Genomic DNA, 20,974 nt, shown 5'->3' on the forward strand with positions numbered 1-20,974 from the left:
CTGGAATGAGGGGGAGATGAACAGAGTGAGGAATCATCCTTATAGTTCTTATCAATGATATTTAATGCAAATCCACGAGAAGCGCCTTGAGGTGACTCTGTTGTGAAAGGCGTTATATAAAAATACACTGAACTGAACTGAATTATTAAAGGGACAAGAGGATGACAGACTTGCAGAGCGATGACTGAGGGAAGCTGTGCTGCAGGTTCATCACGCCGTGGTGATGCTCCTGACACCCATTCTGCGTGGATTCTAAGACTCCGCACTGCTCTTAACTGACTCAAGCAGGCACCTTTTGCTTCACGTGTTTCATGTTAGGCTCAGACTCCCCCCGCCCCCCCCCCAAGCCAGTTATACATGAGGGGGAGGGTCTCAGACTAGAAAGAGCAGCTGGCCATATTTATGGGAAAAGATCTTTAAAAACCTAAAGAAGGATCCCTTCACAATTCAACAGTGCCTGTGTGATTTGCTGGGCCCAATTTATATCACCATGGATATACATGTATGTGTGTGCTGGGGGTGGGCAGATATCCCAGGACATTCCAGGGTGACGAAACAAAACTTTTCCTTCACATCCCCTGCACCTTATTCCTGTCATGTCTACCCTCACAGCCAGAGCACAAAAACCCTAACCTACACCCCAATATAACCCTCCCCATCATTTCCTGTTAAATTAGCCTCCCCTTTTTTTGATACCCAAATAAAGTCCTTATTTTATCCTTCCATCTCCCTGTCATGTGATTCTTTTATTGCATTTATAAATAGGCAGACATGCATTATTCTTGCATTTAATGGGCACGTACCTGCATATTTCAATCCTAGGCTGCATCTGCTTGAGGAACTGAAGGAACGTACCTTCTTCTCCTCCTGCAGGCACACGATCTCATGGTAACGCGGCAGGAACAGCTCAGCCTTGCCCCTGCACTCTTTCTTCAAGTTGACGTTCTCGTAGATTGTCGTACGGTTCCTGTAAGGGAGGACACTAAGACTCAGAGATTGCAAGCTCTGTTGGCTCACGGCTGGGTTTGTCATGTCCTCTATTATGGAGAGCGGTATGACATCCTGTAAATGACTCCACATGTAAACCAGGCACTTAGTGATGCACTGCGAGGTACAATTTAGCTCTTCTGGCCAACTGTCCTATAATCGGATGAGAATCACCCATAATGCACTACTGCTGCAGTCACTAGCTACTTCATCCTCCCTCTGTACCCAAGTTGCACATACATCCCTTGCAGGCCCATACTGTAGGTTAACAGGCATGTAAGAACTTCACTGTATTTGCTACATGTGACAATAAAAATCCTTGAATCCTGCATCCTTGAATACAGAAGAGAGGACACAGTGCAGAGGACAACCTTGCCGTGAAAGAGAATCACTTAAGACCATCGCACAACATCATGTGTTTTGTAAAGTGCTTTCTGTAGGATGGATTGTCCCACCCGCACTCCCACCCACTCACGTGTCCTGGTAGTACTCAGCAGGTCCTGGTCCACTCATCACCTTCACCTCAGTCCGCTTCCCGGTCATCTTCCCAAAGTGCACCCCCTTGTACTTCTGGAATGACGAGTTCTCTGTCTAATGGACATTTGTTAGAGTCTCTGTAATTCCTGCATTGTACTGTTGGTTTACATTAAAAGCCATATATCTTCATTTAACCCAAATAACAACAGGAATGATGCTAATACCGTCCTGGGGCCCTTAACGAGCAATCAGAGGAAAGCTCTTTAGTCATACTGGAAAGACAGCAGCAACTAATCACGCGACATTAAGACACTCCATTACACTCCCAGTAAAAGCCAATCAAAGTACAGGCAGCCATATTTGAAACGTGCAATCAACCCATAGCAGAGTAGAAAGACGGGATGCCCACCAGCAGTAGGGAAGTTCGCTGCAGGAAAGTCGAAGCTGACAAAGTGAGAGCTGCACATTACTCAGGACACCCTAACACACTTCAGGGCAAAACATGCTGTTAGAAACATAATTAGCTTTGCTCCTAATATCCTCGTCTAAGTCAGTTACATATCAGAAGGAACAGAAGGCCCAACACCAGATCCCGGGGCATTTTCCGCCCGGTTCGTGTCTGACACCATGCCTTTCATTCTTCCTCCACATCTCTCGTCGGCACCGTAAATCCATTGGCCCATTGCCGGTTTATTACCCACGGAGTACAGCCCCACAGTGAGGCACTCGCGTGGCACCGTATCAAAGGCTTTTGGGAAAATCCGGCCCTCTAATATCACACGCTCTATGAGAATCAGACATTTTTCTGACATTGTGAGGCGAACACGAACACTTCGGTTTGTTAAGCCTGAGTCCCCCTTAAAGGAGGATTCGCTGCTGACTGTAGGCTGTGAGGCCGTTTAACCAACAAGTATCTGTAACCCAACCATATGCTTTAGTAATGTACTCTCATTAAGTGAATTAATTAACTGGACAGCTGATATGGTCTTTTCCAAACTGTATTAGGCTGGCTTGTCTCTGGTCTTCCGGAATTTATCCAGCCTGTGAGGGAATCTAACAACAGTCCTTCAGTGGAAATTTATACTCATCCAGTCTGGGATTCTGCCTGCTGTGCTTACTGGGGTCATTCACATGTCTCCTCACGTCTGAATTCAATATGAACAAGGTACTGCCTGCGAGTCGGCAATCCGGAGCACGGTGATGGACTTTCTTAATAACACTAGCTGTGACATCTGTTTTCCTGTAGATACGTGGCATTGCTAAACAGCTTTTTGCATTGTCATTTATAATAAACATGCACCTTTGGTGTGCAGCTAGTTCCGGTTTCTGTTCTTAATGTCATGTGTATTTGGAGAATACAATGAAGTTATCGTGCTACGGAGTCTCTCCTGGTCTGACTTCTACGCACGTGGGGTCATTGTGGCCCCAGGGTCCGTTCATGAACGCCTTTCTTATTAGTCGTGTCGGTTTACTTATGCACCTTCCCAGCCCCTCCCCCTGTTTCCTGCAAAGGAGCAGCCATATCCCTGAATGAAGCAGGCTTTCCATGCACCATCAGCGCTTCAACACAGAGAAGCTGTGCTTCACATCAGCCCAGACCCGAGCATCTACCTCCGTTAAGGCGCTTCTCTGTTTCCCTCATTAGATGATCCCAGAAATCATTAGTAGGGCTTGGATGGTCACTAGCTGCACTTTCCTCTTACTCTGTCCTGTTGCATGTATCTCTTGCATTTCTCCATAGAAAACTGTTGTTTTCACCAGTACAAGCTGCGCGGATGATGCTGACTTGCTATGGAACTATTGTTCTCATAGATTTCTGGAAACTTTCAGGAAGACACCCACCCTTCTCGAGACCCCACAATGCCTCGTTATTTTTTTTTAAAGCCGGCTGTGACGTCTGAGCGCTACAGATTAATTGCGACTAAACGTCGGACGCCATAAAACTCCGGCCTGCCATCGCAGAAGCGTATCGAGGCTCGCTCTCCCTAAAACAGCACAATTAGAAAGCTGCTTAACTCCATGACCTGAGAGAATTTGAGAGGAAATTCACATCTATCAATAGATTAAGGGAAAGAAACAAATGTGTGTACTCCTCTCAACCCCAAAGCACAAAGCTTTCTGCATCTATATTAAATGTGCTGGTCCAACATACCACAAGGACACCGTTGACTTGGCTGGTCATTAGCCAATGAAATATGGTTTAATTGAAAGCAAGACCGGAACTTGCTGCATTATTTTAAGTGAATACGGCAATATAGCATGAAGAAGAATTGCTAAGGGCCTTTCCTGCTGACACTACAATGGATGGACACGCTGCCTTATGCCTTTTAGAGGCGTCGGCCTCATTAGGAATGGGGTAGAATATTCTGGAAGAATCGGGAGGTAAAATGGTGCATTAGCGCCAGAGTTACTGAGTTTCTCACAGCCAACACATAAACGATCAATTACGAGCACGCACACACACACACACACACACAGACATCCAAAGGAAGACATACATCAATACTCACTCCCAGTGATGAGGGGGAAGGAGGCAAGACGATTTTACAAAGCAAAACCAGTAAGCAGCTCAAAGTTGTCTTTGGCACGGGTATGGTTAACCAAGAAATTGCAAATGCATTTCCTCACAAGGCCACCAAGGTTTGTTTCATAGTTAAAACCATGACAGATAAATACTGTATTTTGACAAATCCAGACACATTTTACTTTTTCAGCTTCTCTATACATGTAGCCGAGGCTGACAATGATTTTGTTTGGCAATATCCTGTCACTGACTAGCAAACTTCTCATGTCACAGTGTCACAACACCCGGGTGTCACATGACAAATATATCATTACAGTTTTCCACGACCGCCTTTGCTGAGGGACGTCCAGAACACCACTTCAGGGTGTTAGCGGTTTAAAAATAACTCAATTTTGCTCTCGTGGCGGGCTTTCTGGGACGGAGCATGTGTCTGCGTGTGCGTGACGTCGGCCCCCTCACCGGCAGTGGGCTGTAAAAAGCTGGGCCTAGCGTGTGGTCCCTGGGTGGCACCATCTGTTTGCACAGTGTGCCCTCTTCATTCTCCTCGTACCCAAAGGCCAGGCCCGGGGACGGAATGGAGGGTATGTTGGGGTGCCACAAGTACCGGATGGGGCAGCAAACAGTCCTGTCCCTCGCCTGGAAGGGTGCACACAACAGCGAGGGGAGGGGGGTTGATTTCTCACAGTTAGCTACACCTCCCACATCAATCCCTCTTTCACTTCCGCCTTTCCATGTGTTTCGCACCCCGTGTCGAACGAAGCACGTGGGAAGGAGGGTCAGAGATGACAGGCACAGTGCAACCAATGCTTTGATGTGCCTCTAGGGGGTGCTGATACGCTGCTGCATGAATCTTACAAGCATACTTGACTCCATTTTTCAGGGTTGTAGAAGAGAGGTCACAAGAAAGGCACGGATGAGTCCGTATTCTTACTGCTGTCCTCGGAGGAACCTTCTCAGCCAAGATGTCGGGCACCACGTTGTACGTTCCTGGGCCAGGCACCTCGGAAACTGGGTCTTCGAAGCGTTTGGCCCGGTTCTGAAGGCTTCTCCCTCCCAGAATGTGCTTCTGCAGTCAAGGAACATTATCAGCGTTTATGATGCATGCAATGCACACACACGCATATTATGAGACTGCACAGATAGGTGTATTTCATGACACAACGCGGGCTCGTCAACGTAAAGGAGGCTTGAAATGCAAGAGGGGTACCTTCACAGGGGATGGATCGTACTGGCCAGGTCCAGGACAGCTCTCACCGTCGCCAGTCTTGGGGAATACCGCCTCCCTGCTGGTCAGTGACAGAAATGGGGCGTAGCTGTCTGAAAGCAGAGCAAATGCCCTGAGGCAAGGGGGAAACCATAGCTATTCCTGGGCCTCAAATGATGTTCTCCATTTTCCCACGGATGCAACCTGTCACCTACAGCGTGAGTCAGCTTACTCCCCTTGTGCTCCTACCTTTGGGTTTACGGCCTGCTTGCAGGATCTCCGTCTGTAGGTTCACTCCAAAGCACCAAGCCAGACGCAGTTTACCGAGGTAATGAGTGTAATAAGTGCACCGTCTCCAAAACCAGCCGCGAGGACGGAGCCCCTTCATTTGCATTCATTTACATCTATCTTGCACGATGACTTTGCAAAGTTCCACGTTTCCTTTCAAGGTCCCACAATTTCCCATCCTGAGACACTTTAGTCTCTACCCAGCACATGTAATAGGACCACAATACTGTTTCACTATAAACAACCTTCCACACACTCATCACAAGCACTCCTCCATGTCAGAGGCCAGTAACAGTATTATAATAATTGAGGTAGCAAATTCTACACATAATATGGTAGATGTCACACCTTCCAAGCTTCCAGTGACACAGTTGCATGCTTTAAAATAGCTCCAATATCACTAATCTGGTCAAATCCATCACCACTTTAATACTGTCAGATGTTCTCTTGCATTTTTGCACAGCTCTTCCCTTTACAGTATTTTATTTATTTCATTGAGGCCGACTGCCAGTCACAACAGCGCAACAACAGTGAGCACCGACCCGCAATTTCCTACTCATTAGCCGTGTTTCTTTACCACCGAGCAATCTGCTGCCAGTCTTCCTGCTAGCGGAGCTACGTGTCAGATTAAGAAGCCAGCACAACATTTCAGACGTCTGCAAATAGCATTTTAAAAGCAGTGACTTGTGAGCGCATCAAAGTAAAATGGACACATTCAGCATAGTCAACCAGCTCAGTTAACCAGAAGGATTGTGTGTGCGAGCGGGTGTACCTATCCTTATGGGGACACAATGTCCCCATAACGTGATAAATAAGGTTGTCATAGTTAGTGTTAGCATTTTTCCCAAAGAAGTGAATGAGCGGGCCCCATAAGGATAAGTATGTGTGTGTGTGTGTGTGTGTGTGTGTGTGTGTGTGTATGTGTGTGTGTGTGTGTGTGTGTGTGTATGTGTATGGCCTGTCCTTACACAGTTTACTTACCTGTTACTTGTTAAGGGCAGCCAGTAATAACGATTCTGTATGATTTTGATTTACTATAACAGTGGATTAATTAAGAATGTTTGCATTGTTGTTCTGGAATTTTAAGGAGAATTCCAGTTTGTCAAAATTCATAACCAAAAGAGGTCAATGCCGTGGGCCTTTCAGAGGACAGACAGGAAAAATTACAACCAGCAGGAATAAGAAGCATTCACCAGTATGGTCTCCCCATTAAAAAAAAACGCAGCATGAAGATCTGACAATCTTCAGCCTGTGAGAGTATCGTAATTTAGGGTTGGTCTAAAATGTCTACACTGCCATGATTCCTGTGCGATATTACAGCACGTTCCTGAGTGAATGTCTATTCATTCGCTTGTTTCATGGAACAGTTTGATGGCTAGAGCTTTGCCTTCCCAGACAAGCTGGGTTCCCGGCACTGTCAGGGCAGTGCCAGTTATTCTGGTCTGCAGTGAGTGGATGATTTGTGGAATATGTCAGTTACGCTACAGAAGCCAGAGGTGAGGTCAATAAAACTGCTTTGCCACTGCAGACATGAAAGCCAACTGAAAACCCCAACCGCTGTCATCATGTACTGCCCGATTCTCAGGTGCTGCTTTGATTTGATATCCCAAGACCCATTTAGAGACAGTAGGATCTATGCATAGTCCAGTAATTTCCCCTTTTAAAATGCTTATTTTTACATATATATGTTTACTAATCTAATCATATGTCATTTAATGTTTCACAATATCCATTTAGTTGATATCCAACTGTTTTTTTTTTTGTTTGTTTTATAAAAACCATCAGTTTCTGAGATTCCCCCATTTAACAAATACATCCATCTTCTAGCACTTTATCTACTGTATCTTGGAGCCCATCCCAGTATGTAGGGGTCACAAGGCAGGGCTACACCAGTCCCTCGCAGGGCACACACTCGCACACCATGGGGAACTTACCAGTGCCAGTGCTAGCTGCATGATTTGGGAATGCAGTAGAAAGTTCAAGCTACATGGGAAGGACCTGAATTTGGATCCCACAATGTAATGTACACCGGGAGCGGACACACACACACACACACACACACACAGTAGGGCTCAAATTATCAAAAACAGTGATTAATCCACAGGACAACATGGGGTATGATGTGATAAACGCCCTGGATGGAGAAGAGAACTATAGGGCGTTAAAACATACGATCACTGAAAATCTTGTCTTCAAGTTGAGAGAAATCAGAGGAAATCCGCCTATAAACATGGAAACAGAATAAAGGGCTGAAGACGGGAGGTAAAAGAGCTACCCCGCGAGCCCCGTACATGTCAGCCATTAGCCTGAATTGGTTTAGCGTGTATGTGTGTGGGTACTTTCCTGGCAACGGAAAAGCAGCTCTCTCAAATGCCCTGAAGCAGGAGATAATTCAGAGTATTTGCTTTGATATAACATTTACAAATTGTATTCAAAAGAATACGGGACACGCAGTCAACCCGGTGTCAGAAGAATGTTTTTTGTATAAAGTAGCCGGGCACGAACCTCTAGAGAAATGGGGTAAGTATTGCTGCATGTTTGTCTTATTAAACCAGCCACGTTCACGCGCTTTGTATGAGCGGAGACGCGCAACAGAATTATTTTCTCCATTTAACCTCCGGCTTTGCCAGCGCTGTGCGCGTGGATGCGGCACTCCACAGAGGATTTTTAAAACTAAAGTGAAGTGAAAACCTAATCACTTGAAAAACTTACTCTGTGATTAACATGATTAATATGTAATTTAACAGGCTCTAATTTAGTGTCGCTGTGTATTGAAATGTAGGACGATCAGAGGAAGCACGCCAGACACCCTGATCCGGAGAAGGGCAATCCGGGTTAACCCACCCCCCCTACCTGATTTATTCGTTTTGACAGGGTTGACTGCGTACGATCCCGGTCCCACGCTGGATGTGGTGCATCCCAGGGGCTGGTGCGTAAATCTGGGCGCTCTCCCATACATTTTCAGCCCCCACAATAGCTGGGCTGCTTATGAAAACATGTGCAAAGACCAGTCATGCACCCCCAACCTCACAATATTAAATAAGACTAAAATGTCTTTCTAAATTTCAGAAGCAGCCTCTGAATCTTCTGGCAGCTTTAATTCTGTGGCAGCTACAGTGTTGTGTCGCGTTGCTTGGACACGCAGCCCGGCGTCCCGTACGGAAGTCCTGTAAAGATTTTCCGTACCAAACTTACAGTCCGATTTTCGGGCTCCTGTTAAAATCTCTAATATGCACATTATTTCTAATTAACTGCAGCACCTGCACCATGATAGATTTGAAAGACGTCTTAGAAAGCTTTGATACACAGTTTAAATATATACCTTTAAAGTGTTTGTCGACGTTTTCAGATTTTTGGGTATTCTGACAGAGACGGAGTTTTTACATGCTGTCCTTCTGTAGCGCGCTGGGACTGTTGCCCATCTCTGAGTGCGCTCTGCCCCCTGGTGGACGGTGCTTCCAGCGGCACTCGGCGCTTCGTCTAGGCTTTTGGCGTGTTTCCGTGGGATTTGCATGTAGCGCCGGTGTTTACCGCCACTGAAAGCGCACGTTTGCGTGGGGTCAGCTTAGTGAGGTTATGGGAGGGAGCCGCGAAACAACACACCCGCCCCTGCTTGCATGTTCTCACTGTATTTCAGTAGCTTCTTTCCAATGAGATCTCCTGACCCCATCTAGGCAGGCGGAAATTACTGTTTTGCAGGATTACCGTTCTGCGTGGGAAAATGAATAATGAAAAATGCACTTCAAAAAGTATCTAATAAACCCAATAGATCCATCCGTCCATGCATCCAGCAGGACTGTATAGTGGCAATGCAACATGTGTGCGCCGTGACCCTCATTTATTCCAGATTCAGGTGAATTGGTGAGCGCGCACTTTCCTTCCTGCGCGCCGGCTCTGTAATTGGGGCTGGTGCATTACCCTGGGTTTGGCCCTAGTCATGCCCCGCATTTCACTATCTGGATAAACAGGTATAAAAGGCAGACAGTGAACGCTTATTCGAAATTCAGAGCCGCTTATTCCAGAGCTTGTATGTTTATAGCGTATCTTACGATGTTTCTGAATGGCGGCGGAATTATTACACTTGTCAGTTGCCAGTGTGGTTCCCCCGCCACCCACCAGCCCATTTTCGAAAATTTGTCAATATCAGACACGTGTTTACCATGCAAGGCAAAGCATTCAGGCAGCTGCAGCAGCACGCAGCGCCCCCTCGCCTACTGTTCCCGGCGAGTAAAAAGCACACGAGCGATAAGACTCGCTTATACATCCCAGAATTGCTGCAGCTCCGGGCACTCGCTGCGATTTGTTGGCTGTCGGCTTTGCGCTCTGAGCGATTGCTACAGTTATCTGATTTCCCCCTCCGATCTCTGCTGAATTCCGCCTGCTTTGTGTTTTAGGCGCGCACCAGCTTTCATCTTCTGCCCGCATTCCTGCAATGTCGTTTTATGTATTTCAGTTTGCTCTGTAAGATGTCAGACAGAAGCAGAATCGAAGTCCTGGGGTTTTTCCTCTCAGCCAAGCCTGCATCTCCAAAAGACTTTCTCTGCCGTTTGTAATAACTACTCCTTTTGTGTGGCACAGTGATCTGGTGCTCCAGCTCTTGCTCACTGGGGTATACAGCATTTTCTGATGTGTACCACGTTGCCATGTCCAGAGGGGATGACTGTTTGGCTTTGGAACACTAGAAGTTTCTTTTTCTCTTGTACCTGCGTCTGAAGTTTTTACTTTCTGGGTTTTCCACACACTGACTTTCAAAATTGTATAACACTGTATTTTCCGCTGTTCTAACCACCTGTGAGGGTGTCTTTAGTTTTCTTTCTTCAGATTTAGTCCTGGAGGCAATCCCAGGAATCACGGGACATAGGGCAGAGGACGCCCAGTCACACGGTAGCAGGCCTTGTTCCGTCTTTGAGGTGTTAGATGAGCCTGGGCTCAGGTGATTTTACCAAGGGAGGTGGGCCAGGCTTATGATATTCTCACTTGTGTTTGCGACTGTGGGAGGTAACCCACGCAACACAGGGCCAACATGCAAACTCTACACCTTTAGGGATATAGGCGTTGAACCCACAACCCTAACGGTACATGTCTACAGTGCTGCCCCATGCTCACCATCAATAAGTAATGTTTGTTTGGATGGAGAATGGAATGGAGATGAAGGTGCTGACTGGTGAGGATATATCAGCGATGGCCTGATCACAGCCTGTGTCTCAGAGAGCCCCCCCCCCCCAGGGGGGATCGGGAAAAATGGGGTGGCACGGACCCTCTGAGGCAGTTTCCTGGGGTTAGTATGAACATGCTCTGAAGAAGCACCCCAAAGTGGGAACCATTTGCCACGCAGGTAACCTCCATTTTGCACACTCTCCCTGCACCCCATCACCCCTCCAATCGGAGTCCTTCTCTGGGCGGTCGCTGGCTCAGGATAAGTGAAGTCCCTCCCTCGCTCTCTCTCTCTCTCTCTCTCTCTCTCTCCCTCTTTCAGCTTTGGCCATATTTTATTCTACATTGAAAATTACATGAAAAGTGGCAGAAGGACTAAAGTGGACGAGATGAGTCATAGTGCACAAAGCGCTCAATGGCTATCCTCCCCTGCACACACACACACACACACACACACACACACATTCTCAGGCCAGTTCATAAGGTATTCTTCACTATTTCCACCCGTGCGGATGTGGTAATGACTTGACGACAGTCTGCCCTGTATATTACACAGACCCTCCTTTGTCAGACCTGAAAATACAGCAGCTTGGGCTCCCTTCTTGCTCTTTCTGTGGGCTGCAGCTTATGGCGCATCCTCTAATCTTCGTTCTTCACTGCCCCTAATCTTTATTTTCTGTTAGAGCAGCACTGAAGAACCCTGAACAATCATTCTTGCCACTTCAAACGTCGTCTTAGTCCCGGTCTTTTTCAGACGTCAACAGTTTGCTCTGCTGTTCTGTTTGCCTGAAGGATTTTTGTATTTCCATCAAGGCTGGGTGTATCTTCATCTCGTGCTGCTGCGTGATGCTTTCAGGCGTAGCTGTATTTTACTGCCTTTGTCGCCCCCTGGTGGTGCGTATTTCACAGTTTCAACATATTCTAGGTTTTGGGCAACTCAGCACCAGTATGGTTTCAACAGCTTGTGGAATCCCCTCAGGTTAACCTCAGATCCATTCTCCACGTGCCCTTTCCCCAGCACAACAATACAAACCTTCTCTTCAACCTCCATACTGTGAAAATTTATCATTTTTTTTGGCTTTTCTGTAGTCTTGCTGAATCCCATTTTAGGATTACCTAATCCCACTGCAGGTGCATGAAGAAAAGTTAAATAGAGTGACAGAAATGGCAATGATAGGCGAGACAATCACCATTTATTTAAACTAACACTTTTATTAACCTGGGTTCTCACACTGACACAATATGGGGAAAAAAAACATAATTACTTATCAATAATGAAGAAATAATTTGCCCATCGAAAACAGATGGGTAAATTATTTCTTCATTATTGATAAGTAATTATGTTTTGCATAAGCATTTCTCCAATAGAGGGCGGCAGTGAGCCTGGAGCTTATCCCAGGAAACACAAGGGACAATGCAGTGGACATCCTGGAAAGATCCAGTGGATGATGACATTTAGCATAAGTGTGCTAAATGCTAAATGCTCTGTTCAAAATCAGGGTGATTGAATTGTTTAGTGTCCAAAACTTTCGTGGTCAGTAACAAGTCAACAAACACAATCCGTAATTTGATCGTAGTATTATCTGAAATATTACCTCGAAATACTTAATAATATTCTACTTTTCGAACACACATATCACAGATTATGTATGTTTGGCAAAAAATACATTATGAAGATGTTTGATAGCTGCATAAGTGGAAAAATACAGTTTCCTTTAAGGAAATGTTTCCCAGTCCAGTTTTCAGGGATCCGCAGACACTCTGGGTTCTGTCTGGGTTCCCGTGGACCAGGTTGGGAAACAGTGCTTTAAGCCAGGGGTCTCCAACTTCAGTCCAGGGGAGCTACTGTCCAGTAAGTTTTCTATCCTACCTGGCTTCTGATGAGCCACACCTGTTGTAAGGTAAATACCAGACTGGGGTTCAATTTGCCACCCAACCCTATGACTGTGGAGTTTGTATGTTCTCCCTGTGTCATTGGGGGTTTCCCCCAGGTACTCCGATTTCCCCCCCACTCACAGTTCAAAACCATGCTATGGTAAGCTGGATTTACCACACTCTTCATAGGTGTGAGTGGGTTTCTATGCCCAGTGATGAATTGGCACCCTGTCCTGGGTTATTCACTGCCCGTTGTTTCTGTGATAGGCTCCAGACCCTTGTGAGGGAGATTCCTAACTCATTATTTTACTGTCTGGTCAGGAGAAAATGAATTTCAGGGGGGGGTTCAAATTTTACTACAGGGCTACATGTCTTCCTGTGACTTAGGACATGTGGGAATGGAGAATGCGTCAATGAATAAAATATCTTGGAGGTATTATGAGTTCCTTGCGATGGAAAAGATCATTATGTCCATAAATGTTGAAGATACAAATGATGACAAGCAACAAGGCATGGACTCATCACATCAATGAACGTGCTACTGGGAAGATAGAGACAGAAGAGAGGGCTTTTGGGGGGGGGGGGGGGGGGGGGGTCATCAATATGGTTACTAGGGGTGAATATTGATTTGTGAGCAGTTACTATGTATCATAATAAATATGGTATAATAATGTACAATTACAATATTTATAATAATGAACTAGGTTTAGCTACAAAGTGAGATCAATATATTTAAATAATGTAAAGAAACATATTTGTCATTATAAATAAACACATCAACTGTTAATCGGACTGGACTGCTTGAGCTATAAATATTAACAAGCAGACCCAAAGCTCACAAAATGTTTCTCGCCCTAACCTACACTATCCATCTATGCATCCACCCACCCATCCATCCATCCATCCATCCATTTCTTTAGCTTCTTATGTTTACTGTTTACGCTATACATGCTACCTCTTGGTAACATTATTAGAAATCATGGTATTGGGTTTCATTGTTATGCAGATGATACACAGTTGTACATATCTGTTAACCCTGATGATACATCACTGCTATCTCAATTAGAAGACTGTCTATTAGATATCCGGTGCTGGATGGCAAACAATTTCCTTTTGTTAAATACAGAAAAAACAGAAGTTCTGGTAATTGGTCCCAAGGCTGCAAGAAATAAGTTCCACCACCTCAACGTTGGTAGCCTTCCTACGCAACCGAACACGGTGGTTAGAAATCTTGGCGTTCTTGTTGATTCAGATCTATGCTTTGATGCTCACATTAGAAGTATTACTAGAACTGCGTTTTATCATCTACGGAACATAGCCAAGCTTCGTAAGATGCTCTCACTTCATGATGCAGAAAAATTAATACATGCCTTCATAAGTTCCAGACTGGATTACTGTAATGCCCTCCTTTCTGGTTGCCCGTCTGGATCCTTGCATAAACTTCAGATGGTACAGAATGCTGCAGCCAGAGTTCTAACAAACACTAAAAAATTTGATCGTATTACACCGGTCTTATCCTCTCTTCATTAGCTGCCAGTTAAGTCTCGAATTGACTATAAAATACTGCTATTAACCTATAAAGCACTGAATGGCCATGCACCAGAATACCTTAGTGACCTGCTGACCACATACAACCCTCCACGCTTGCTTCGCTCTCAAGCCATGGGATATCTGTTAGTGCCTAGGGTAGAAAGAGCTACGGCAGGCTGCAGAGCTTTCTCCTACAGAGCTCCTCAGCTGTGGAATGGTCTTCCACCGGATGTGCGGGTTTCAGGCTCACTCTCAATATTCAAGTCCAGACTAAAAACACACCTGTTTAGTTTAGCGTATAGGGACACTAGTTCAAGCTCTAGCTAACTCCTCACTCCCAGTCAGACCTAAAGTGTGAGGTGTAGAGCTGGGTGGGGATCAGTGCCATTGGCTTTGGATTAACTGGACTGTCAGTGCTGTCACTCTAGCTTCACAATCCTTTGTGAAATTGGAGTGCTGACATTTCAGGGACTCCCCATGCCTGCATTCCCACTTGCCTCTCCCTCCTACTTATGCTGCCATAGCCATATCTGCCGGAGATTGCACATTGCACTTCATATTGCACTCATCTAACTGTTAGCACTGCCTATAGTCTCCTCTACTTTAACTAATTGTACATTTTATTTCCCCTACTCCTCCTGGGGGGTGCTCCCTGGAGACCCCAATCTACCAAGATGTCCAGCACACCCTGCTACATGTGACGTCGCCACTACCAATGACGTCCCTGCATCCAGCTCGCCTTTCTGCCTGTGTCATCTTCCACATCTTATGATTTGGACAGTGTGACTTGACACTCTCTATTTGACTCTCCCTGCCGGCCCCTGGAGGATGGGCTCCCCCTTTGAGTCTGGTCCCTCCCAAGGTTTCTTCCTTCTAGGGAGTTTTTCCTTGCCACTGTCGCCTATGGCTTACTCACTGGGGGCTTTGGGTGAGGATGCTGTAAAGTGCTTTGAGACGATGTTATGTCGTGATACTGTGCTGTACAAAAATAAATTTGTTTGTTGTTTGTTGATATCCTGGTTAGGGTCACAAGTGGAGACCATTTCATATGTCATGTTACCACTAATAACCCTTCCTGATCTACAAGTAGTGGTGCAGAAAAAAACATTCTGCCCTCCCCAAAAAAAAGGGACCTTGGGTCCTCTGCTAGGGTTGCCACTTTCAATCTGAAGAGATTTGTTTGCTGAACAGGGAGGTCAGAGCTTGGAATGACCCAAGTTAACCACGTTCCAATACAACTAGCCACGTTAACCATTAGCAATAGCAGTTCTAGCTAGGTTCAGTATTAGCCAGTTGATATCTATATTATTTCATTATAAACTTAAAGTTATCTTCATCAAAAGTGCTGGGGTAGTTTGCAAATTCTACAGTCTATTTGCAAGGTAATAAAACTGTCACATACATGTAAATGCATGTGTATGTCTGTGCCGGCGTGTCTCAAATTGAAAATCTCACTGTGGCCAGAGTACCAGAGTTGGTAACCCTGCAACAGAGAGTGGATAGTACTGTGTGCACAACCGATTTAATGAGAAATGTTACGGAAGTGAAGTATGAACAGGTAATTACTGTGGCTTTTTATGTTGATGCACAGAGCAGCTTTCTTGAATTCTGAGGTTGGGTTGCAGAGGTTCCTCCAACTTTCTGACTCAGAAGTCCGCCTACAAGGGGCATTTCAGCTGGAATGTCTGTCAAGGAACTCAGGAAGTCTGACTTTCCATTTGAAAATGAAAAACGCCAGTATAATGTGCAACCATTTATTAGTTTGTCTATCTATTTGTCTGTTTGTTTTCCAGGGACCTATTTAAAGTTCTGCCCCCCCCCCCCCCCCCCCCCAATCGGCTAGGTTATCCATGGTGTAGGTGTAGGGATAAACAATTGTTTTACTCAAACTGAATTGGCTAAGAAGCAATTCTAATATAATTATCATGGATTTTCAACTATGTCACTGTCAAGTCAAAGATTTCGGTATAATGTTGCATCAACAGGGCCGACAGACATACTTTCGTTGTTTTTAAAGATGCACGCTGACCTTCCGGAACGGCAGGTGGCGGCAGCGCATCTCCAAGAGTGTAAGTAAGTGGATGAAGAAATAAAAGAAGAAGGGAGGACGAAACACAAGTGGCCGAATAATCGTGCGCCTGGAAGAGCCAATTGGAAGTCGATTTGGCTAAAAGGGGCGGAGCCGCATACGGTCTTAGTGATAAAACAAAGACAGAGAAGGAGGGCGGAAAAAAGGAAAGAAAAAAAAAGAAAAGGAGCAGGTATCTTCGCGGTGACCGAATTACCGGGGCGCGGGCGCTTTTCTCCTAATTAAAGAAGCACCTCCCGATGCTCCAAGCTGCAGCGCCCTAAATGCCCGTTTTATTTCGCTGACGACTGCGCTAGGAGATCCGCTCTAGGTGGCGATTGTTCCCCGCTGTGAAACTGGGACTTGAAGCGGCGGGGCGCGGGTCCGCGATGCCTAGCAGCACGTCTCTGCTGGAGGGCGAGGAGGCCGAGCCAGAGCTCCCGCCGCTGGTCGCGCAGGCGTTCGCCGGGATGGGCCTCGACGATCATACAGAGACCCGGGAGCCACTTCTACACTCGGTTCCCACGCCCCATAGGAGCTTGTTGGGAACTGTGCTGGACCTCCAGCCGCTGCGATGTCACCAGGCGGCGCCGGAGGATGAAGGAAACACGGACGAGAGTGAGCCGGAGGACGCGGATACCGGCGCGCTGCTAGCGCAGGCCCAACTCCCCGGGTTAGCCACGGTTATGCTGCCCGGCATGGAAGTCCCGGAGACCGCCATGCTCTATGGCGGCGTGGCGGACGATTCGACGGCGCAACACTTCCCCGGGATAATGATGATGCCGTCGGCTTTCGAGATGGAGTCGTCCTCCTTGTTGAGGAGGAAAGGAGTGAATACGACTGAGTGCGTCGCCGTGCCCAGCTCCGAGCACGTAGCGGAGATAGTGGGCAGGCAGGGTGAGTTCGGCGTTAGCCTCGTTACCTTGCCGGCTAACAGCGCTGGGCTTTACACCAGTCACTGGCCACACGCTCTGCTAGCCGGGGGATATTTTCGCTGTCAGACGCTCTTTGGCTTTTAAGTAAGAAATGACCCATTATATGGCGACGGCAGGCGTTTTACCAGAAATATCTGAGCGTATGATTGAAATGTCTCTCGCTGAACGTAACCATGCTAACGGCTAATGGCTCGAGCGTGTTAGCCGTGCGACTAACTTAGCAGCCCTTAGCTGAGCAGAGCCTCATGTGAAATGTCTATGTCCTTACTGAATAACTTAAATCTACGAGCTTAAGCTTTATTTTAAATGTGGTTTGTGACAGAAAATTGGGTTTGGTGAACTTTTTTCCAACTTGACCGACTAAGGCTAGTCTACGGCAGCTAACGCCGGGCTGTGGAGGGGGAGCCGCTTCCTTGTGTTTTTCCACCAAACCAACATGTCGAAAACAACTTGGTTTCGGTATGCCGGGGTGTCAGACTGGAGTTGTTAGCGTCAAATTCCGTATGTCGCTCACTCGGAGGTGGGGGTATCGCTTCTGTTCCAGCGTCGCTCGCCTGGCGGACACTTTCAAGGATAATTAAGTTAAAACTGCGTCCGTTTTGCAAAAAGGTGATTTTAATATGTGATCTACAGGCACGGTGTCCGTGACACGTGGTCCCAGATCACGCAGTGTGAACGACAACGTCGAATCACATCTGCTTGCCTAATGATTTTTTTTTTTAATTCAGTTCTCTTTTGGGAAGCAACTCATTATTTTTCAGGCAATGTTAATGATGACGCAGTGGTTGTCACTGACAAAGTGCCGGGGTTCCTGTTGTGGAGTAGAGCAGGGTGGAGACTTATGGGAAATATTCTCTCATATGAGGGGTCTTGGATCAGGTTACTGTAACATGTACACATCACCAGTTTCCAAAGTTCTTTCTGTTCGCTCTGTTTTTCAGTACTTTAACACCAAGATTATTAAACATGTAGGATCCACTTTAAACTACTAGTAATTATTTACAATTGATCTCTTTAGAACCCTTTGGAGTCTTGTTAACTGTGCCTGCCTCTGACATTGTTTACATCTCCTGTTCAGGATGCAAGATTAAGGCACTGCGAGCGAAGACCAACACCTATATCAAGACACCAGTGCGTGGAGAGCAGCCTGTGTTTGTGGTCACTGGGCGGAAGGAGGATGTAGTGATGGCCAAACAAGAGATCCTGTCTGCGGCCGAGCACTTCTCCCTGATCCGTGCCTCCCGCAATAAGCCCGGACCCCTGGCAGGGGCGGGTCCAGGCCTTGCGGGTGGTCCCGTCCTGCCAGGTCAGACCACCATCCAAGTGCGGGTCCCTTACAGGGTCGTGGGCCTTGTGGTTGGGCCCAAGGGGGCCACCATCAAGCGCATCCAGCAACAGACACACACCTACATCGTGACTCCGAGCCGTGACAAGGAACCTGTGTTTGAGGTGACCGGCATGCCAGAGAATGTGGACCGAGCGCGAGAGGAGATAGAGGCCCACATTGCTGTGCGCACCGGCAGCTATGTCGAGCAGGCTGCCGACGACGACGACTTCCACTGCAACGGCACTGACGTCAGTTTCGAAGCGGAAGCGGCAGCCACCACTGGGGGGCGCAGCGGTGGCCGCATTTCCTCCACCTATCGTAACAGCAGCTCTAGTTCCCTCGGCAGCGGCTCCAGCGAGTCGTTCTACAGCGGTGGTGGGGGCCGCATGGCGGACTTCAGTCCCACCTGCGGCGGCAGCACTGCTGGTGGCTTCTGGTTTGGGGAGAATCTGTTTCCACTGGGGCCGGAAGACCAGGAGCCACCTGGCTTCGAGACCCTGGCCGTGACAGCTGTGCCCCTTGGCGCCCCTCAGCACCAGTTTCTGTGGAGCCCCTTTGAGCAGAGCCTGCCTCTTCTGGAGAGCCGTGGTCCTGTCCCTTGCCGTGACAGCCAGCCAGGCACCCCCCGCCACTCCCCCACCTTCCAGGAGGCCCTGGAGCCCCCTGCTGGCCGCCATGCACGCAGCGACCCAGTCAGCGCCCGCACCCCCTGCTTTTCCGTCTACGGGGGTGGTGTCGCCTTCTCGTCGTCTTCCTCCAGCGACAGCACCACCTCCAGCTCACCTCCCGAATCGGCCGGCCCCGGGGGGGCTTACCGCGGCCGACAGGACTGTGTCCGCTGCATGGAGAGCGAGAGTGTCGCTGCCCTGGTGCCCTGTGGGCACAATCTCTTCTGCATGGAATGCGCCAATCGCATTTGCCAGACGGATGATCCAGTCTGTCCGGTGTGCCAGGTACCTGTCACTCAGGCGCTCCGGCTGCGTAACATGTGAACAGTCCTACAGCTGGGCCAACGTGAGCCGTTACTGGCCGGGAGGGGTTCCCTCATCAGCGACATAGAGTTTTATTTTAATTATTTTAATCCTTTATTAACCAGATTAATCCACTTACTCGTAAGTTTTATTTTTTTATAATGTTATATATACTTTTTTCAGTGACTGTTAAATTAGGTGTGAACAAAGAGTTCAGGATGGAGGTCTTAGTCGCTGGTCATGGCAGTTCCATGTTTTATCCAGGTTGCTTTAGCTGCTATATTAGCGTCTGGGATTCTGGGACGTCTGGTCTCGCACTACAGGTAGTAGGACAGCTAGGGTTTTCCCCGTTTTCCGTTTCAGAGCCATCAGCATCGTTTGCGAGTACTGCCATGTAATGCATTTCCCTTAAAGAAAGCTTTACGTTTACTACAACTTGTGCCTAATTCCATTGAGCGGTTGATCTTAGTGTGTTGTGCAGGCTAGAAGGCACGGGTGAAACGATGAATTTTATTTTTTTTTTAAATATATGCTTTTTGGCCTTTGATGGCATGCATTTCACTATTACCAAAAACTTCCCCTGCCCCACTTGGTCCCCTGGGTGGGGCCGTGTTGCAGGGCAGGGCCGGGACGTGCTTGGGTACGGCCGTGACCTTCCTGTGGAGTATGGGCCACTGCGGTCACTCTCTCCAGCTCTCTTTACGAATGCTGGATGGTGACTTTTCCAGCCATATCTAAGTATTTATTTTTAAAAACCGTTAATTCCCTCTGTGTGAGGGAGTCTAACCCCAGCACCCCCCACCTCCCTCCCAGTGCATTTTGTGTGACAGCCAGTTTCGACTTTCACTTCAAAGCCATCCACAGCTCCCATTCTCCCGGGCTTTGGCTCTGAGCACGGCCCTCCCCAGCCCCTGTTCAGGTGCACCAGCAGGGGGAGCACATGAGGGCAGTTTGCTGCTTGTGAGCCATCTCGCGGGAGGGGAGAGCACCTCCACACTTCCCCATTCCTCAGTGTTTGGTCTTGTTGAGCCTGGGTTGAAAGCCTTCTAAATGTGTAGCCCAAGGCCAGTGCTGACCTTGCATTGCAGCACTACGTGCTACCAGTAGGAACTTCCCACTCCCTTGAAGTTACCTTTTTTTGTATATATACACACACGTAAAAATCAGTTTGAGTTTACAGAAGGCTTTATTTTTCTCGCTATGGGCGATGCAGTGTGCTGCTTGTGTAGTTTGACAGTATTGAACCTGGGGCTGTCGTAGCTGGGGGAGCATGTACACAGGCATGTTTGACGTACCACGTTGTACACTGCAACTAAAAGCTGTGGATCTAACACTTCAACTGCGTGTGTCATCTGTAAGCCACCAACTTAAGATTGAGAATTGTATCTAAATATAAATACTGTATCAACAGTTAAGTATTTGCTAATTTTATTACAGTTATGTATATGTAGGGCAGTCTTAGGGCATATAAATTGAGAAGTTTAAAACTATATTTTATGATAAAGGGCCTTTAAGTAAATGTGGCCAAAGCACTGATATATATTTGCTGTAAAGAAAATTAAGAGTTTTATTTTTCTGATTAGTTAATAAAGACTTTCATTTTAAAAGCCTTGTCTGTGGGTGGGCATCTTGTT

General features: G+C 47.1%; 2 protein-coding genes across 4 annotated transcripts in view; one reads left to right on the forward strand and one right to left on the reverse strand.

Annotated features, from left to right (window-relative positions):
* The window catches only part of stpg2 (sperm-tail PG-rich repeat containing 2), a 45,485-nt gene extending 36,932 nt beyond the window's left edge, over positions 1-8,553 (reverse strand). For all 3 annotated transcript variants that reach the window (XM_049004040.1, XM_049004049.1, XM_049004055.1), the window contains exons 1-6: positions 8,334-8,553; positions 5,196-5,305; positions 4,920-5,054; positions 4,448-4,624; positions 1,463-1,578; positions 856-967 (exon numbers count right to left, since the gene is read on the reverse strand). In XM_049004040.1, the coding sequence (XP_048859997.1) occupies positions 856-967; positions 1,463-1,578; positions 4,448-4,624; positions 4,920-5,054; positions 5,196-5,305; positions 8,334-8,439 (756 nt within the window). In that variant the 5' untranslated portion in view covers positions 8,440-8,553. The remainder of the gene's footprint in view (positions 1-855; positions 968-1,462; positions 1,579-4,447; positions 4,625-4,919; positions 5,055-5,195; positions 5,306-8,333) is intronic.
* Positions 8,554-16,146: 7,593 nt separating this feature from the next.
* On the forward strand, positions 16,147-20,947 carry LOC125727309 (RNA-binding E3 ubiquitin-protein ligase MEX3C). The gene is made up of 2 exons (XM_049004002.1): positions 16,147-17,004; positions 18,121-20,947. The coding sequence occupies exons 1-2, from the start codon at positions 16,497-16,499 to the stop codon at positions 19,359-19,361; spliced, it is 1,749 nt and encodes a 582-aa protein (XP_048859959.1). The 5' UTR covers positions 16,147-16,496; the 3' UTR covers positions 19,362-20,947.
* The last annotated feature ends 27 nt before the right edge of the window (positions 20,948-20,974 follow it).

Source organism: Brienomyrus brachyistius, chromosome 2 (assembly GCF_023856365.1).
Source record: "Brienomyrus brachyistius isolate T26 chromosome 2, BBRACH_0.4, whole genome shotgun sequence".
NCBI lineage: Eukaryota > Metazoa > Chordata > Actinopteri > Osteoglossiformes > Mormyridae > Brienomyrus > Brienomyrus brachyistius.

Coding starts and splice junctions, on each gene's coding strand:
- LOC125727309 (XM_049004002.1), top strand. CDS start 16,497: ATGCCTAGCAGCACGTCTCTGCTGGAGGGCGAGGAGGCCGAGCCAGAG. Junction 17,005..18,120: donor GGAGATAGTGGGCAGGCAGG/GTGAGTTCGGCG, acceptor TCTCCTGTTCAG/GATGCAAGATTAAGGCACTG.